At 47.4% G+C, this 19,984-nt stretch overlaps 1 protein-coding gene, 2 long non-coding RNA genes and 1 other non-coding gene across 17 annotated transcripts in view; 2 read left to right on the top strand and 2 right to left on the bottom strand.

Moving 5' to 3' along the window:
- The window catches only part of TBC1D31 (TBC1 domain family member 31), a 100,713-nt gene extending 90,163 nt beyond the window's left edge, over positions 1 to 10,550 (top strand). For 10 of the 13 annotated variants that reach the window (XM_045453778.1, XM_045453780.1, XM_045453772.1 and 7 more), the window contains 3 exons: positions 396 to 534; positions 6,990 to 7,082; positions 10,210 to 10,550. In XM_045453778.1, coding sequence (XP_045309734.1) covers positions 396 to 534; positions 6,990 to 7,082; positions 10,210 to 10,343 — 366 coding nt within the window. In that variant the 3' untranslated portion in view covers positions 10,344 to 10,550. Of the gene's footprint in view, positions 1 to 395; positions 535 to 5,289; positions 6,492 to 6,989; positions 7,083 to 10,209 lie in introns of those variants that run through there. The other 3 variants (XM_045453771.1, XM_045453774.1, XM_045453779.1) reach the window with 2 other exon arrangements.
- LOC123585516 lies at positions 3,267 to 19,763 on the bottom strand. 2 transcript variants are annotated; one of them, XR_006706252.1, is made up of 5 exons: positions 18,987 to 19,763; positions 18,135 to 18,446; positions 17,663 to 17,782; positions 16,708 to 16,866; positions 3,267 to 3,584 (listed from the first exon to the last, which is right to left on the bottom strand). It is a non-coding gene; the product is annotated as an uncharacterized LOC123585516 (long non-coding RNA). The 2 variants fall into 2 exon arrangements; XR_006706251.1 differs by having other exon boundaries at positions 18,991 to 19,762.
- On the top strand, positions 3,583 to 5,023 carry LOC123585517. The gene is made up of 2 exons (XR_006706253.1): positions 3,583 to 4,085; positions 4,321 to 5,023. It is a non-coding gene; the product is annotated as an uncharacterized LOC123585517 (long non-coding RNA).
- On the bottom strand, positions 15,777 to 15,849 carry TRNAM-CAU. The gene has a single exon. It is a non-coding gene; the product is annotated as a tRNA-Met (tRNA).
- Positions 19,764 to 19,984: the final 221 nt, after the last annotated feature.

Raw genomic sequence — 19,984 nt, 5'->3', positions numbered from 1 at the left:
TTCTCTGAACTTTGCAGATCTTACTATTAAGCGATAGCATGCAAATTAAATAAGAAAATTATCATTAATTCTAAAAACTACATCCTGCAAGGTTTGACATGTGAAATGTGTTGAAATGACTTGTTATTGCAAAGACAGTGGGCACCTGTGTGTGTGCTTGTGGCACTTGGAGGTACTGAGTGGTACATCACACGTGCCTGCACCTTGAAGTTTCCTCAGCAGCCTTGGGCCAAGATTGGCACCCAAATTACCCTAAAACCAAACAGATCCCACGTACCATGGGAATCCCGAAGGAAGTGGAGTAGAGGAGACAGAAGGGAGCTATTCCACTGTAGGAACTGACATTACCCCAATTTTTAGGTGATTTTTGTTTTCTTTCATTTATTTGCGTATAGTGGGAAGAAGCTAAAGAAAAGGACTTTCATCTGAAGTCAGAAAAGAAAGCTTCGGCTCTCTCAGATGCATCTCGGAAGTGGTTTCTGGAGAAAGAGCTAGATGATGCTTTAGAACATGCTGAACATCCGTATAATACAGGTGCGTGTCCATGAGTGCCTTTCTCTTCATGACAGTACACATTCATCCATCACAGGTAGGCTGTTTGCTGTCGTGAGCAAATCCCTGAGCTGTATTTTGGCACTTTATTCAAATGATTGCTCAACTAAAAGGTGATCACTAGTCATCATTTTGGGGGTTGCTGGGGCTTATTAAAACAAACAAAACACTGGGGCGCCTGGGTGGCGCAGTCGGTTAAGCGTCCGACTTCAGCCAGGTCACGATCTCGCGGTCAGTGAGTTCGAGCCCCGCGTCGGGCTCTGGGCTGATGGCTCAGAGCCTGGAGCCTGTTTCCGATTCTGTGTCTCCCTCTCTCTCTGCCCCTCCCCCGTTCGTGCTCTGTCTCTCTCTGTCCCAAAAATAAATAAACGTTGGGAAAAAAAAAAAACAAAACAAAACAAACAAAACAGGCAAACAAACAAAAAAACCCAGCTCCAGTCAAGAAAAATCTCTCAACCGTCCTGTAGAATTCTGCTTTATTCCATGGTTTCATGGTCCTTGGTATCCCCTTCATCTATCAGGATATGATTTGTTCCCAAAGTGCTATTTCTAGTTTATTTTGGTAGAAATTGCGCTTTGCCAATAGCCAGTCCTCAGAACAACAGTGTAGTAAAGTAGCACAAGGAAACTTGTTATAACCAAACGTTAGGTTTGGGTTTACAGGCTTGCAGTGGCATCAACTGAAAATCTAAATTACTGTACTTAGAATTCTAAAGTAGGGGCGCCTGGGTGGCTCGGTCGGTTGTCAGTTGAGCGTTCGACTTCGGCTCAGGTCATGATCTCACATCTTACAGCTCCTGAGTTCAAACCTCACATCGGGCTCTGTGCTGACAGCTCAGAGCCTGGGGCCTGCTTCAGATTCTGTTTCCCTCTCTCTGCCCCACCCCACTTGTGCGCTCGCTCTCTTTCTCTCTCTCTCTCTCTCAATGATAATAAACATTAAAATATATATATATATATTTTTGGTGCCCCCAAATAAGCCCTGTACCCATTTGCATTCACTGCCCATTTCCCCTCACTCCCCGCCCAGCCCCTAACTCCCACTAATAAACTTCCTGTTCCACCATAGATTTGTCTACTTAGGAAGCTTCATATAAATGCAGTCCAGTGATCTATGGTCTTTTGTGTCTGACTTCTTTCACTTCGCATAATGTTTTAAGGTTCAGCCATGTTGCAGCATGCATTAGGATTTCATTCCTTTTCATGGCCTGTATTGCATTGTGTAGGTATTCCACATTTCATTTATCCATTTAGATTGTGTCCACTTCTTGGCTTTTATGAATAATGTCACTATGTGCGTAACTTTTAAAATTCGCAAATTTGAAAAGTAGAAATGTAGGTCAGGTGCATCATCATCTAATTATGCCTACTTTTAAAACTCCTCATTAGCCCTCGTACTTTTTTTTTTCGTGTGTATTTATTTTGAGAGAGAATGCGAATGAGCATGGGGCGGAGGCGGGCAGGGGGGGAGAGAGAATGTAAAGTAGGCTCGTGCTGTCAGCACAGCCCAATGTGGGACTCCTCGCACAACCATGAGATCATGACCTGAGCCAAAATCAAGAGTTGGATGCTCAACTGACTGAGCCACCCAGGCACCCCAGCTGTCATACTTTAGATTTAGGTCCCAGATAGCACCCCAGCCCATGAAGAAGCAGGGAGAGAAGAGTGTCACTCGTTGCACAAAGTAAATATTTACAGGGCTAGGTGGCTCAGTTGGTTAAACGTCTGACTTCATCTCAGGTCACGATCTCACAGTCTGTGAGTTCGAGCCCCACATCGGGCTCTGTGCTGTCAGTTCAGAGGCTGGAGCCTTCTTCGGATTCTGTCTCCCCCTCTCTCTGCCCCTCCCCGACTCATGCTCTGTCTCTCAAAATATGAATAAACGTTAAAAAAAAAAATTAAAAAAAAAAAGTAAATATTTACAACCGGCCTACAGAAGACAGTAACCAGTGGAGCCGCGACCTGTCACTAACCCTCTCACACTCACCCCTCCTCTAGGAAGAGACAATTCATGTGGCTTTTAGAGAAGCTATGGATTTAGAAGTACAAAAAAGGAAGAAACTGTAAAGAGCTTCTTCCCCTTCCCTCATCAGAAATCAGTAGTCTTGCGTATTGGCCCCTCTGCCTCTGTGGGCTCTTCCCACCATGCTACCTAACTTTTTTTGAACTTTCCTAAATTTCACCAACGAGAGACCATCTGGTTAAGAATCATCCATTTTTCAAAAGGCAAATGTGTAAGGATTTGTCATTTTCTTAATCAGGGTGTATAAATGAAATCAGTCATTTGATCTTAACACTGGAAGATAATCACCTGTAATTAGGAAAATGGCATTTTGATTGGAGACGCTCAGCATTGGTTTGTCACTCAGGGCCTAGAATAGAGGAGTATGCAGTAGGAACCAGATAAGAGTGTGCCAGTGACGGGTCATTTATTTCAAATTTTTGCTTAGTGCCAAATCTCTATTAGCAGTGGGGGAGAAAATTCTTATTATTTTCTAGAAAACAGAACCTTCTGGACAATGTGAATGGCCCTTGCTACCCCTAAAATCCCAGGTCCATAAACTTACATTGTAGCTGAATAGTCACGTCCTGTAAAACAGTATTAGTCCAGAGTTTTATTTTTTTATTTTTATTTTTTTTTAGTCCAGAGTTTTAAACAGGCAAAAGATACAAATTTACAGTTCTCCAAAGAAGATACACATGACCACAATACACACATGAAAAGCTGTTTAACTTCATTAGTCATCAGGGAAATACAAACCAAAACCACATGAGGAAAACATTTTTTAAATACAAAAACACAGTGAGATACTATTTCACACCCACTAGCATGACCGTAATTAGACAATAATAACACGTGCTGACGAGGGTCAGAGAACAATTGGAACAGTGCTAGAGGGGATGTAACACGGTGTACTTTGGGAGACAGTCTGGCAGCTTCTCGGAGGGGTAAGTGTAGGGTAGCTGTGTGATCCGGCAGTTCCATTCGTAGGCATGTGCCCGGGAGATTCGGAAACACGTCCACACAAAACCTGTACGTGAATGTGCATAGCATCATTATTCATAATAGCCAAAAAGTTTAAACAACCTGGATATCCATCAGACCAGGAATCGGCCAACAGAATATAGTATACCCATACGATGGAAACTTCCATAGCAATAAAAATGTGGGTGAACCTTAAAAACCTTATGCTAAGTTTAAGGAGCCAGACACGAAAGTACACATATCCTATGATTTTATTCATGTGAAATGTTTAGAACAGGCAGATCCATAGAGGCAGAAAGTCGATTGGTGGTTTCAGGGGGATCGGGAGGGTGACCACAAATGGCTGCGAGGAGTTGGGATGATGAAAATGTTCTAGATTAGTGGTGATGGTTGTACAACTCTGGGAATATACTAAGAACGCTGAATCGTACACTTCACCAGGATCAATTTTCTGGTATGTGGATTATATGTCAGTGAACCGTTATTTTAAAAAAAGACATTCGTAAGTGCTGTTCCCAGGTGGTAACAGGTGGGGCCATTTGACCAGGTTTTATTTATTTTTTATTTTTTTCAACGTTTATTTATTTTTGGGACAGAGAGAGACAGAGCATGAACGGGGGAGGGGCAGAGAGAGAGGGAGACACAGAATCGGAAACAGGCTCCAGGCTCTGAGCCATCAGCCCAGAGCCTGACGCGGGGCTCGAACTCACGGACCGCGAGATCGTGACCTGGCTGAAGTCAGACGCTTAACCAACTGCGCCACCCAGGCGCCCCTTGACCAGGTTTTAAATTACTGGGCCTTTAAAAAGAGGACAGGCCTGGTGCCACAGGAACACACTCAGAGGGAGGGTTTCACCGTGTGGCGCAAGACCCCGGCCCGGGCGGCAGGCGCACTGGGTCCTAGTCCCAGCTTTATGGTCCGTGAAACTTGGCCGGAGTCACTAAGCTGTAGACCTCGGGGCAGTTTATTTAGCCACTTGTGTTTCTTCATTTGGATTTGTTCAGAAATGGTAACTGGTCTTCACTTTGCTCATTTGTAAAATGAGAACGTAGAGACCCGGTGATCTTCCATTTTGTTACAGCTCTAGCATGGCGGTACACCATTGTCTATGGCAAAACCATGTATGGTCCGTAGGCCCCCCTGAGAATCTTCCCAGGAACATGCGCATACACACACAGAGTTTCTTCCCTTATAATTTTTGTGGATTCACCAACCAAAGCCTCCATGAACTCCACTCATACATGATAGAACATGTTGGATGCAATTAATCCATGGGAGAAAGTTGCCTGTGGTGGTGACAGAAGTTAGACCGACCAGCTGGAGCAGAGTAGTTATCGAGACCACTGAAGAAGATAGGGACCATCAGTGCCAGGCTCAGGAATCGGGCCACATCCTGTTTGCCAACCTGGATACACAGCAGAATGACCTGGAAACACTAGTGTAGGGCTTACCTCCTGGGGAAGGAACTTGGTGCGCAGGGTTACGAAAAGGAAGGAATTGTAGTACGTACCTTTTATTCCTTTTGGATTTTGTGATACTCACAATACAAATTCAGTACATAAATACTGATTTAAACTAATATGAATCACCTTTGGGGCTTTAAAATATATTACATTAAGTGAAGAAAAAGAATAAATCGTGGTACAAAAAGTACATGAAAGGAACTTTTTGGCTTTTTACTTTATGCCTTCAAAATTGTTACAATTAGCTTTTTTTTTTTTTTTTTTTTTTTTTTTTTGGTAAATTACAGATTAAAAAAATACATACTCAGGACCTCACCTACAGTGATTGAATTAGGGAGAATTGGGATAGAAGCTAGAAAGCTGGATTTTTGTTGTACAATTTCATAGGTGAGTCTGCTCAGCAGTGTGTGAAACATGGCTGTAGGCAGAGGGGACCATTCGGCACTGGAACAGGTACCTCATGTTTACACCGTGGCCCTTTGTGAAGGGGACGTAAACAGCCATGGGCACGATGGGTTTTAGGGGACAGATGCGAGACAAGGCACAGTGGGGTCTCAGACTTGGAAGGATCTGGAGAACCAGGGCCTGCCGTGTGAATCCTGTCTGCGACACTACGGTAGCGAATAGTGCGTATCTAGCTTATGCCAGAATATTACGGAGCTGGCGAGCTCACTACCTGATTCTATTTCTGCCAGTATTTTATTTAAAAGCTATGTCTTCCTTCTGTAAAGTTGAATAGGGTTTTGTGTGTGTGTGTGTGTTTTAGTAAATTCTCTCATTAGAAACCGTTCTTTGGAGCAAATGCAGATTACATCTATTACCTCTGCCACATGACAGCCCTTCAGATATTTTGAAGACGAGGCTTACGTTCCATTTTCCCACACCAGTTCAAATTAGTCATTTGATAATTAGCCCCAAATAGTCTTAATGACTCATTGAACCATTAGCTAAAGCCCTTGAGACCAGGTAAAAGGCAGGCATCTTAATGAGTCAGTGTAACTCCAGTGGGCCTGACTCCTGGGGGCTTGGACCCTAGTAATGGGAGTAGAAAGGAAGAAACAGTCATGACTCTTGTGAGGATGAAAAATCAAAAAAAGACCTTGGTATCTTACTGGATGAAAGGCTGTAGGAGTTGGAGAACAGAGAAGACACAGCTGAGGGGCAAGTATAACTTTTGAGATGAGAGTGATTCAGACCAGGGAGGCCCCAGGTGGGTTCTGGAACACTGCTGTGCCAGCTGCTCCGGAAGGTCTCAGGGGCGCCTGCCTCTCGCAGCTTCTCGTTTGCTCTCTGCTGCTGAGATTAGGCCCCGCGTGCAGGAAGCCGCCAGAGGTGGGCTCCCAGTAGTCCTCGGGGAGGGCTTGCTCATCACAGTTCATGATGTTTTCCAAGAAATGTTTGGGATCTCTGTCCTAACGTCGCTACTTTTGAATTGTTTGTTGGCTTTTTGTTTTAGCTAAAGGTGGTTTTTTTTTTTTTTTAATATTTATTTTGAGAGAGTGGGGGAGGGGCAGAGGGAGAATCCCAAGCAGGCCCTGTGCAAGCAGAGCCCAACAGGGGCTCGAGCCCACAACCCTCGAGATCATGACCGGAGCTGAAATCAAGCGTCGGACACTTAACAGACTGAGCCACCCAGGTGCCCCTTGGGGACATATTTTAAAAACACCTTTAGCTAGCGGCGCCTAGCTGCCCTGCCAGTGGGATTCTCTCTCTCTCCCTCTTCCTCTGTCTCTGCCCCTCTCCTGCTTATGTGCTCTCTCCCTCTCAAGAATAAATCAATTAAAAATAAATAAATAAAATACGTCACCGGAACTTCAGCTCTTCACTGCACTTACCCTGCCTCCAGAATGGTGACGGCGCTCCTCTCGATAGAAACATTAGGGGCTTTCATCCTTGGCAGTTGTAATTTCCTAGGGACCGTTTGCAATTAAGAAAGGCTTCCTACTCGCTCCCACATGTCTTCTCTATCTCCTCACTCCTGTGACAGTGCCCAGATGCCAAAGTGGACAGGCTGCCTCAAGCTATGTGCCTAGAACCTCACAATTAAAGGACAGTTCTGAAGTGGATTCCTCAACACACAGTAAGTTGATAAGCAATAAATATTTCTTCTATCATTTATCATTCACTCATTTATTTAAAGTTTTATTATTTGAGAGAGAGAAAGAGATCACGTGAGCTGGGGAGGGGCAGAGAGAAAGGGAGAGAGAATCCCAAGCAGGCTCCTTGCTGTCAGCACAGAGCCCAACTCGGGGCTCAATCTCGTGAACCGTGACATCATGACCTGAGCTGAGATCAAGAGTTGGACGCCCAGCCTACTGGGCCACCCAGGTGCCCCTCTTCTGCCATTTAAAATTTAGCATTAATTTAAGCAAGATTGTGGCTTGAATTATATTTACAGCATATTGACGCCATTTTCCCAGGGCATGGATAATGGCAATCCTGAAATGGGGAGCAAAATTCTCAAATTTCTTTTTTATTTATTTATTTATTTATTATTATTATTTTTTAACGTTTATTTATTTTTGAGACAGAGAGAGACAGATCATGAACAGGGGAGGGTCAGAGAGAGGGAGACACAGAATCCGAAACAGGCTCCAGGCTCTGAGCTGTCAGCACAGAGCCCGACGCGGGGCTCGAACTCACGGACCGCGAGATCATGACCTGAGCCGAAGTCGGCCCCTCAACCGACTGAGCCACCCAGGCGCCCCAAAATTCTCAAATTTCTAATAGGGGGTTAAAAAGAGATCAGACCGAAACCAAGTCAGGAGGGTTTGCCAGATATCGATGCGATTTCATTAGCACCGGAATGAATTTCATTGTCCAGAAACAGTTGCGGGCTGCTACAGAAGTCTGTTACTCACTACATTAATGACATTCGTAACTGTTTTTTACATCCTTCTGGAAAGAAAATCTGAGCATTGGTTTTCAAAGCTATTACATATTTGAAATTTTCTGACTCTCTTCTTCTGGGCTGGGCTCCATCCAGCAGCCACTGAAAATGTGTGTTTGCTCTCGGCACCGTGATGGACCGCTGAGGCCACTGGTGTTGGAACTGCTGGAGACCATCGGCTTCATGCTGATGAGCTGAACTCTTTTGTTGAGAGCGAGTGAGAAGAGGAGCAGGGGAAGGGCAGAGAGAGAGGGAGAGAGAGCATCCCAAGCAGGCTCTGCACCGTCAGCACAGATCCCGATATGGGGCTCAAACTCCTGAACTGTGAGATCATGACCTGAGCGAAGTCAAGAGTCACCCAGGCGCCCTGATTAGCCAACCTTTGATCCCTCCACTTGATCCACTGAAGTTTTTATTTTTGGAAGGGACAGGGTGGGTCAGAAATATGGTCATTAACTCATAAAGGAGCTGACAGTTTTCCCAATAAAGTATTTGATTTCTTTTTAAAATGGGGGAAGGAAGAAGAAACCCTGTTAGACTTTGATTTCCACCGACTTTTTCAATAAAACTGTCATATAGAAGAAGCAGAATTTAACAAGATCTTCTGAGTTCTTTTAGAAGAACAGATTTTTAGGGGCACCTGAGTGGTTCAGTCGGTTGGGCGTCCGACTTCAGTTCGGGTCATGATCTTGCAGTCTGTGAGTTCGAACCCTGTGTTGGGCTCTGTGCTGACAGTTCAGAGCCTGGAGCCTGCTTCGGATTCTGTGTCTCCCTCTCTCTCTGCCCTTCCCTCACTCATGCTCTGTGTCTCTCTCTCTGTGTCTCTCAAAAATAAACATTAAAAAAAAAAGAACAGATTTTTATACAGTGCCCTCTAAAGACAAACAAGCTTTATAAGAAATATACGTAATAAATAACAAGTCATGAGACTCTAGTACTGTATATTTTTGTTAACTCATACTTTACCTGTATCTGTAAATTCTGTGTCAGAATATGAATTAAACCAAAAGCCACACATCAGCCAAATGAAAGTACACGAGATTCTCAACTGTTCTCTATGCTGACATGGCAGAACTTAAATTTTTAGTTAGATAATTCTAAATTAGAAAATCAAGTTCAAGACATTTGGTAAGTTTCGGTTATTTAGCAGCAAAATAAGACCATAAACATTGTATTCCTTTGGAGGAAAATATAGTTTTCTGGAATTGGAGCTGACTAAATATGTAACTACATTTAAGAGAAGTGGATTTTTTTTTTTAAGTTTATTTATTTTGAGAGCGAGAGCATGCATGTGGGGGAGGGTCAGAGAGAGCGGGAGAGAGAGAATCCCAAGCAGGCTCTGCACTGTCAGCGCAGAGCCCACGTGGGACTCAAACCCATGAACCATGGGATCATGACCTGAGCCAAAGTCAGACACTTAACCCACTGTGCCACCCAGGTACCCTGAGAGAAGTGTATTTTTGAGGTGCTTTTTTTTCTTCAGATTCCAGTGTTTACTAGCCCCCCCCCCCCCGCCCCCAACTCAGTATGAAATGGCTGTTACACTTGGTTAGACACACTGTAATATTTTAATTTGACTCTCCCTGTGTTGGCCACTATTAAAACCATTTGATTTATTTGTATTTAGTCATTGGGAAAGTAGTCTTGGTATACATTTCTAAATATTAATTTTGGCAACTCAGAATGCTTTGTTTCAATACCATTAAGCATCATAGTGAGGAAACTTACTGTTGCAAAGAACTCACTCATCCTCTCTTGGACAAGATTTGTTCCTAATTTAAAAGACTGACGGGGTGCCTGGGTGGTTCAGTCGCTTAAGCATCCAACTTCGGCTCAGGTTTAAGCCCCGCGTCGGGCTCTGTGCTGATGGCCCAGAGCCTGGAACCTGCTTGGGATTCTGTGTCTCCCTCTCACTGTCCCTCCCCCGCTCTCTCTCTGTCTCTCTCAAAAATAAAATTATTTATATTATTAACTAATTAAAATATATTAAATAATTAAAAATTAAAAATATTAAAAAAAAATTATTTTTAATAAATAAAGATTGTCTATCTCCCCCAAATAAAAAACAAATGGTAAATAACCAAAAGTAGATGAGTTCTCTTTCTCTGATAACATTCATTCAATTCAACAAATAAATACTTGGCTTGTAAATGGAACAGTATAGGGAACAACACATTAAGCTTTTTGTTAAAGAAATTTGGTTTTTCAAATATTTCATTACTGATTTTTTGCAATATGTTTACCTTTAAAATCCATGCTGTATCGTTACTAATATCAGAACATTAAACTATTGTTATCTTAAAATTTTGTTTTCAAGTTTCTTTAAATCAAAGAAGAGTACAATGGGACACCATGGAACAGGATCTTATGGAGAGAGTGAGAAATCTTCGCCAGAGGCTCACGGCCCAGGCTCGTAACAGACGCCGAACACCTCATCTTTTGGCCACATAGGAGGCTGGTCACCTTGAGGTGGTGAGAGAGATACCTACTTGGCAATCAGTGGCACTGATTTTTACATTATTTATTTTATATCCCTACAGAAATCAACTTTTTGTATAGAAAAATGTATGTATAAAAATTATGTGGACTATTTCATTCTGATGCTTTTGGGCTTGTAAATGTCTTCTTGTACTTTTCATAATAAAATTTGTGAAGCTATTAAAGCTCGTATTAGGATCTTTCAGGTCACAAGGACCAGCATAAACCTCTAACTTTAGTTGATGAGAGTTTATTTTAAAGATAAACAGAAAAGTACAGAACAGGAAACCATCTCAACAACTGTCCGACCAGAACTGAGGGGGAAGGCAGCAGGAAATTTAGGGCACCGACAGTGTGCCCCACAGCGTGCTGTCCCCCGGCGGCGGGGGTCTCCTGTTTGCTGGCGAGCCCACCCTGGGGTCTCCGTCTCTCCTTCTCCGGACAGCACTGGCCGCTCTCTCACTTGGGCCCTGAGCTCCATAACAGGGCTCCTCACAACTTCATCATCTAGGGCAGATTACTTCTGGAACCTTCCCTGAACCATTTCTTTTTCTTTTTTTTAAAGTGTATTTATTCTGAGAGAGTGCATGTGCGTGTGCAAGTTGGGAGGGGAAGAGGGAGAGGGAACAAGAATCCCAAGGCTCAATCCCACAACCTTGGGATCATAACTTGAGCCAAAATCAAATGATTAACCGACTGAGCCAGCCAGGTGCCCCCGTGAACCCCTTTATAAAAGGAAGGTAAAGGGGCACCTGCCCTGCTCAGTTAGTAGAACATGTGACTCTTAATCTTGGGGTTGTGAATTCAAGCCCCATGTTGGGTGTAGAGATTACTTAAAATCTTAAAAAAATAAAAGGAAAGATAGAAATGGCTCAGGGACTTGAGGTGAGGATTAAGATAATGTAAAGTTCTGGTATTGTGCTTGACATATAGTAAGCATGTAATACGTAATAGTAATTCTTGTTTCTGTGGTCATAAAGCATAATCTTATAGTAAACCAAATAGTTCAGTGAGCAAAATGCTCTCTTGGCTAATAGGCAAAGTCCTGAGGCAAGGCATTGGTTTCCCAGGAGCACTTTCTTCAGTCTACTTTTTTGTTCATTTGCAGGTCGTCACAAACGTGCCTTCAAGGGCCAGGCTGGTGTGTGTTTGGCAATAGGGAAGTCACAGAATATAAAACGTATAATGATGGGAACTTGGGTGAACTAGAAATTGCTTGGTCACTTAAAAGCGTTCAAATTCTAAAATATTCCCAATCCTGGGGCGCCTGGATGGCTCAGTCATTAAGCATCCGACTTTGGCTCAGGTCATGATCTCACAGTTGTGAGTTTGAGCCCCTCATCAGGCCCTGTGCTGACAAGCCCAGAGCCTGGAGCCTGCTGCAGATTCTGTGTCTCCCTCTCTCTCTACCCCTCCCCTGTTTGTGCTGTCTCTCTGTCTCTCTGTCTCTCTCTCAAAAATAAACATTAAGAAATAAATTTTTAAATATTCCCGATCCTGCCAGCCAGAATCAGCTGTATAAGGCCCATTTTTACCTCTACTTCAGGTCCCCTTCTGTGAAAACTTAAACCTACTCAGACTGGTTTTGCAACTACCCACATCTCTTTTATAGTATTACAGTATTTCATTTAAAAAAAGCTTCCCTTTATCCAGTGAAAGTGAGTTATGCATACTAACACCCAAATGAAGTTCTTACCACATTCTTAATTTTCTCTGAATCTACAGTTCTCCCAGTAATCCTCTTGCTAACGTCACTGCCTTAACAGATTTCAGATATTTGCTTGACTCTCTGGTCATATGTGCTTGGTTGGCATTTCAAAGGCTATCACACTTCATAAAATACATAAACACATTTCTCATTATCTCTTTCTGTTTCTTGGCATAGCTTCAACTTACCCCCAGATTCTTTATAATGTAAATTCTCTGGGAATTGAATAAAGGTTGAGCTTAGCAAAAATTCTTCCCCCTCCTGGTATCTTCTCTCTGGTACTCCCTTGAATCCTTGAATTTGTGAAAGCAGAGCAGTTTCTAAAGGCCTTTTCATATTTATTACATTCATAAGGTTTCTCTCTGGTGTAAATGGTTCGGTGTTGGATAAATTCGGGGCTTCAGCTAAATTCTCCACATTGGCTACACTTAAGCACTTCTCTGCAGTATGAATTCAGTGTTGAATAAATGAACCCGTTTAACGTTTATTACATTCATATGGTTCTTGTCTAGTATGAGCTCTCTGACGTTGAGCAAGACTTGAGCATTTGCTAAAGGCCCTTGCACAGTCACCACCGCCCCCGACCGTCACAGCAGCAAGAGCCGCTACAAGGACTGCGAGCAGGTTGATTTATTAGTAGGAGTGCATCCGGCACAGCTTCTGGAGTTACTATCTGGACCCAGTTAGGAGACACACGGCATGGTGATCTTAACAGGAAAACTTTAAGATACAATGAGTTATTAAACTATAAGCGAGTAGCTAACTTAAAGATGTATAGATGTAAAGGGTACCCAGGACCGAGGGAGAGTAAATGAAGGACTAACTCGGAAAGGAGGCTCCTCTTACTCCCTGGAGTGTTGTGGGCGGGGGGTGGGGGGGGGGTGGGGGGGTGCCCCCCCCCCCCCCCCCCCCCCCCCGTCCTGCACTGTGCATGTTGAGAGGGCCACGGGAAACCACCTCCAGGACACAGCAAACCGAGGCTGGAAGGCAAGTGCCGAGAGCATGTCAGGGGCTGCTTTCTGGCTCCAGACCTGGAACAGGCCCTCTCCGTGTTGGGAGGATTGTGGCAAAGTGGTCATCGGGCCGAGGCCCTGGAGTCACCGGGAGATTGTGCATTCAGGGCACACATGGCTGCGGCGGAGTACCCCGGCCACTCCCACACACACTCACTGGTTATGAGAAGCGGGGCAAGAATAAGCAACACAGCACCTGGGAACTAAGAGAACTAAGAGGAGGCCCATTCCTCCTGCCACTTCCTCCAGCACCCCCTGCCGACAGCTTGCTGTCCTGCACACCGTAGAAGGTCTGGAATCCAGGGGGTTATTGCAGGGCAGGTAAGGAAGGGTGACGCTGGAGCTGAGAGGCAATAAACTGGTAACTGGCATTCCCATGCAATTAAAAGTGGTTCTCACACTTTACTTCATTGGTTGACAGCAATGTGGACTCAATGTTTGCCTTTTTTAAATCAAATTAAGATGCCAGAGTTTGCCTGGCATGATGTGGACGGCAGAATCCAAAAGCTCAGGAAGGTAGGAATGTAGGAGTGGATTTATTACATACGAACTTCTGGCTCACTGCCCAACCACATGCTCAGCCCCAAAGACGCTCCCTTCGTTAAGGCACCGAGTGAAGGGAGTATCTGTGAACTTGAAAAGCTCTGTGGTGGCATTCTGTGGGTGATGGGGGAGGGTGAGAGATGCCATTGTTGATACGCTCCCTGATTTCAGCGCAGGTGACGGGACTCCGTAGTAGCAGAGGCTAAGTGGCGGCATTCAGCTACCAGAGACAACCATTTAGAGCAGCGGGCAGCACAGAAGCTGCAGTGATAGCGGATTTGGGCTCTTGGTAATGGATTCCCTTGTCCCTAAGAAGGAAATAGTTGCGGGGCGCCTGGGTGGCTCAGTCGGGAAGCCCCTGACTTCAGCTCTGGTCATGATCTCTCAGTTCGTGAGCCCGAGCCTGCATCGGGCCCTGTGCTGACAGCTCAGAGCCTGGAGCCTGCTTTGGATTCTGTGTCTCCCTCTCTCTCTGCTCCTCCCCCACTCACATTCCGTTCCCCCCCCCCCCCACACACACACACACACTCTGTCTCCTTCTCAAACACTAAAAACAAAAATTAAAACAAAGAATGAAATAGTTGCCAAAGAAGAATGAAGTAGTTGCCAGCCTACGAAAATGTTGCTTGCTTGATATATGTAACAGGGAAACTTCAGATCTGGTGTCTGAAAACCTGACTTGAGCCGTCACAGTGGAGACCCATGCCTGTCACCCTTTCCAGACCTACATTCATTTCCAGATCCAAAGCCATCTGACTGAAGGGGGGTGGGGCAGGTCCCCTTGAGGAAGGGTCCTGCAGGAGTGAGGGCCACATATTATGCTATAAATAATCCCCCAAGCTTTTCCAAAGGGGCCTGTTGCCATTTACTTGAAGGATTGGTAGTAGGGAAAAGAAAGCACCCAGCCCTTTCAGGGGTCCCTAGACATTGGCTCTAAATTGACACCAATTTCTGTATCCACCAAAGTTAGAGCTAATGGTGGCAGGTGATAGGGTCTTGGGACAAGTCTTGAATCCCAGCGGAGGCAGTAGGGCCATGAAGCCAACTGTGGTTCTCTTCTGAGTACCTGAATGCATACTCGGAATAAACACATTCTACAAATGGCAGAATCTCCGCAGTGGCACTACGACTCGCTGACCAAGGGTCCTTACGGTAAAAAGAGCTAAGTGAAAGCCTCTGGAAGGTGCTTCCTCTCAGGATAGTAAACCAAAAGTATTACCACATCCCTGATGGGGGAAATTGCAGAGGTTAGTGCCGCCGTCAAAAACTTGAAAGGTGAAGGGGAGATACCAGCTATCACATCTCCATCTAAGTGGCTATTTGACCTGTGCGGCACGACAGAGTTATCAGAAACTTAGCTGGTGACGGCTGCAATTGTAGCACGTGTTTCGGACGCAGTCGCAACACGGCCCCCGTCCCTCTACGCCGCCGCAGCGGCCACCGGCACCAACTCCCTAAGACCCCTCTCCCTCCCCTCTCGGGCGCTGCCCCCTCCCAGCTCCGCAGCCCACACTGCACTGCGGTGCTCGGTGCCCCGCGCAGCCTGGCCAGCTCGCAGGCCCACCTTTCCTTGCAGTCGAGCGAAAAGGATCAGCCCCCTCCCGGGACCACCTGCTCCGGCGCCTCCCCGAGCGAGCCTTGCGCCCGCGGCGCCCGCAACGCGCTGCTGGACCCCGAGCACCGGTGCCGCCGAACCCCAGACCGTGCGCCCCGCCGGCGACTGCGGGTGCTCCGGGGCCAGGACAGGAGGACGGGGGAGAGTGAGTGGCACGGCTGGGACGCTGCCTCCGCCCCCCCCCCCCCCCCGCGCCGCCGCGCACAGGGGGCGGAGGGGTGCGGTTCTTTCTCGAGGGCTTACGAGGTCTCGGCCCACCCGGCGCGGACCAGTCTACTAGTGTGCCCCCGGGTCATCGTGCCTCCGCCTTCCCGTCCTTGGTCCCGGACCCGAACAGAGAAGGGAGGCTTTGCGCTAAAAGCAGCGTCCCTGCGCCGGTACTTCGGGGAGGCAAGACCGAGCCTAAGGACACACTGGAGACCTCTTTGCGGAAAAGCGCGGACGCCGGGGGTCTTTCTGTCCTCAGACAAGCAAATAAAACCCTTCGTGCTGGCAGGAGTGGAGACGGGAAGAGAACAAAAGTATTGTGCCCCGTGTGAGGATCGAACTCACGACCTTCAGATTATGAGACTGACGCGCTACCTACTGCGCTAACGAGGCACCTACAGGCTGTTCGCGGCCGTAGGGTAATGAGGCTAGTGCGGAGACGGGGTGCGCATGCCCAGAAAGCTGTGGCTTTATTTCTGTCTGCAATGGGTTGTGAGACCCCACAGCCGACGCTGGCGCCAGACCCGCGTCCTTGGCAACCAACCACCCGCGCTGAGTTTTCCTCCGCCTGCTCCGCTGTTTGTCAGTCAACAAACACTCTGGCTTGCTTGACCCCACTGCGCTGAGTAGTGAGGACACGGAGGAGTGGGATTCTTCCTGCTGCTGTACTACCTTATTTTTGTACAGTGCTTACAAAGTGTTTGCACACTTGTGATCAAGTGAAACACTTACTGGGCACCTACTGTATTCCCGGCCCTGTGCTGAGTGCTGCGTTCATAGGGACTCCCAGCCTCAAACTTGGGAGTGGAAGCGGAGATGCATAACGATTTGAAAACACACACTTACAGGCAAGCACACATGCACACCCTTCCGGCCCCACTGCAGATCCCCGATCCAGCCTGCCCAGCCCCTCCAGGCGCCCCAGGATTGCACCGCGGCCCGGAGCTCGCCGGCTGCGCCACTCTTAGAAGCGACAGTAGCTCAGGAAACGACACCTCGCCACAGCCTCAGCTTCTTGGAAGTCCCCTCTCTTCCTTTGCCCTCCCCTCCCCCTAGCCCTTTGCATACTACATTCATTGTTAAAGGAAACTATGTCCCATTCATACATGGAAAGCGACTGCTTTTTTTTTAATACACTTTAAAATAAATACATAACTATTAAACTAGTAAATACTTTTCCATGTACCATCTGGCACACTTACCATTACGGCACACTTAAAATCTGTATATTTCGCTGTATGTGAATTTTACCTTAAAAAAACGTAAATTAAGAATGAACTCCAGCCGACGACCGGCGTGCAGAAGGGCTTTGGGGGCATGCACTGACGGTTGGAAGTTTGAAGTGCTTCAAAAACTCAGGCAGTTTGCTGGCGGGCCAACTTCAAGGACAGCGAGGTAGAGATTCGAAGTCTGCTGGAGCAGAGGGATGTTAATGTAGATCTAGGTGGTGGGCATACTGACACTCACTCTACAAGTCTTTCAAGGTTTTCTATTTTTCTGAAACTTGACATTATAAAATGTTGCGGGAGGAGTTTTTTTTTTTTTAAATCACCCAGAATTTGGGAGATACGGTGGATGTTAGGGGCGCGAATGGCAAGGTGGGTGTGAGGAGGTGGAGAAAATACTTTCGTCATCAGACCAGGCACCAGAACTCCTGAGAGTTGGGGGAAAGAGAGTTGGGGGTGGGGTGGGTGGCAGATCTCTATATTTTGGAGAGAGACCCCTGGAGGGCGGGAGGTCAGCGAGACCCACACGGGGAAAGACTGCGAGCGAGCTCCAGGGCAGATGAGGCCGGGGGACAGGGGTGGGCTCTTAAGGGCATCGAGTCTCTTTAGGGGGAGTCGCGGGTGGTGCAGGCAGTCTGGACCCAGGACTCGCGGATGGGTTCCACCCAATCCTAGGGGAGTTCCCCACACTCACTGTTGCGGGTGGGAGCCCCACGACTACCCAATCCTCGGGGCAGCTCTACCACCCACGCTCCCTGGGAGTGGGGGGATCCAACACAGGGGCGGTGCTGGAGGTGAGGTCGCTGCACAACCCCTCCCCCCGCCCAACCCGCGGGTGCAGGAGCGCGGAGCCGGGGGCAGAGTGACTGGAGAGGGAAACCCCCAACACACACCCTCATACGAACCCTTGTGGGGTCCCTGTCTACCACTGTTACAAACTGAGTCGCTCCTGGGTCCCGCAGGCCAACAGATAAACTCACCCACTGTTTGCCAGGGTTATGCCCTCGGTTTTGTCCTCAAGTCGTGTTAGGACTGCAAGACATCGCAGAGCCCAAGTCCATGAACAGGGAACTGGCCACAGGAATGAGGGTCTTTCCAGGCTGAAAACAAGAACACAGAACGCTCTATGCCTGATATGAAACAGGTGAAGAAAGCAAGGGCAGAACTGGGTGTGGGGTGTGCCATCGTTACAGTATGAAGTGGGGGTAAGAATATTCATATTTGCTAGTATTTGCACCCTACGTCTCTGAACGGATACACAGAAAACTAAGATCAATGATTTTTATGTATTGGGGGTGGGTGGAAATGATGGTTAGAGGCAAGGATAGGATAAAGACTTTTTTTTTTTTTAAGTAAACTGCTATTTTTTAACAGTTTTAGATTTATGGAGAAATTAGATAGCAGAGTTCCCATAAAGCCCGCCCCCAGCTCCCCCTATTACCAACATCTTACGTTAGTGTGGTACTTTGGTTACAGTTAATGAACCAGCATTGATATATTATTGCCTGAAGTCCATCTTGCCTCACAGGTTTCCTTAGTTTTCCCCAAATGTCCTTTTTCTGTTCCAGGATCCCATGCAGGCTCCCACATCACATTTAATGGTCATGTCTCCTTAGGCTCCTCCTGGCTGCGGCAGTTTCTCAGTCTTGCCTTCTTTTTGGTGGCCTTGACAGTTTTGAGAACTGGTCAGATACTTTATAGATGGTTCCTCAGTTAGGAGACTTGTCTGATGTTCTTCTGGGATGAAGGCTTTTCACTGTATACCTTTGAATAGTTGAAGTGTGTTAATCTATTGCCTATTTAAAAATTATAAATCAACAAACCTAAAAGAGACCCAAAATGCAGGAACCAGGAAGGAGGAGGAGGGAGGGGAAAGGGGGAGAAGGAGAAGGGAAAGAGGAAAGGAAGGGGGGGGAGGGGCGACAAGGTGAAGACGAGGGAAAGGAGGGAGAAAAGAAGGAGGGGAGGCCCGGGGTGGGGGGCGTGTTTGCACGGGGCACCCAGTCTTGGCCGAGCCCGATGGCCGCGAGGGGGAGCTTTGCCCAACCCTCTCCGCCCTCACCCAGCCGGGCTTCGGTTTGCCTCGCGCCGGAAGGCGGGATAAGGGAGGCGGGGCGGTCCGTTTGGTTCTAGAATTTCTTCGGGCCCGAGGCCTGGGCACAGGGGCGGGGAAAGGGGAGCGGACGCGGGGATGGTCTGGGGGTGCGGCCACTCGATCTTGCTGGGGACACTGCGCCACGACTGCGTGCGGGGAACCAGGCTAGGCCCCTACACAGGGGACCCCACATCATCACCCAAACGTACTTACGGATAGTAGATCGCAGGAGTTGGGCGGGGCGGGGGGAGGAGGTACAAATATTCCACTAAATAAAGTGTCTCCATCTTTCAAATACGTGTGTCACCAGTTCTCAAAGACTTTTCCGAGCGAGTCCCTGTACTGAGACACACACGTGCTTCCTCCCTGCCTCCACGAGGCCCACGCTCTTGCAGAACCTGGGCAGGCGCCGGGTGCCCACTTGGCACCTCTTGGATGCGACCGGCTGTGTTCTGATTGAGTCCGGAGGAAGGGGTGGTCAGTGTCACCTGCCCACCAGGGTCGCAGACTCAGCCCGCCCAGGCCTGGCTGGTAGTGGGTGACTGATGGCGGAGGCCTGGCAGGACCTCAGGTTGTGCCAGCGCCGGAGGTGGGGGGGGGGGGGGGTGGAATCCCCAAACAAGCCCTTTCCACCTCCTGGCCCTTAGACGGGCTGTTCTCCAGGCTCGCATGCTTTTCCCACCGTCAAGCACCTTGTGACAGGGACCTCTTCCTTGCCTTTCTTCAGCCAAGCAAAAAGTCACTCCCTCTGCAAAAATCTGATCCCCCCTTTCCTTGCTCATCTGCTTCTTCCCCGCTCCCTGCGCCGCTCCCTTGGGTGGATTCTGGCGCTTCTTCCTCCCAGCGAACACTTTTCCTGAGGCGGCGCATTTACTCCGGGAACAACCTGAAGGGGTCAGCACCACTCCTGTTCTGCAGCTACAGGTGCGCAAACTCAAATTCAAGGCGATTAGACGACCGGCTTAAGTTGGAACCGCTGGTAGCAGGGCCCGGGCGAGGGCAGGGCGTCAGACGACGCTGGGCCTCTCTCCCCCCACCCCCAGCAGCAACTGGCGAACGTGTTTCTTCACGTGCGCCCCCTAAAATAAATTTGAAACATTCATGCACCTCCTTGAAGAATGTTGATGTCTAAACTTTTTCATTATAATTGCAGTCACAAAAGATGTAATTTCCAGTGTATGCAAATTTTCTAAAAATAATACTGTTT

The sequence above is a fragment of the Leopardus geoffroyi genome, chromosome C3, assembly GCF_018350155.1.
Source record: "Leopardus geoffroyi isolate Oge1 chromosome C3, O.geoffroyi_Oge1_pat1.0, whole genome shotgun sequence".
In the NCBI taxonomy this organism is placed as follows: Eukaryota; Metazoa; Chordata; class Mammalia; order Carnivora; family Felidae; genus Leopardus; species Leopardus geoffroyi.
This window is presented reverse-complemented; position numbering and strand designations above follow the sequence as displayed.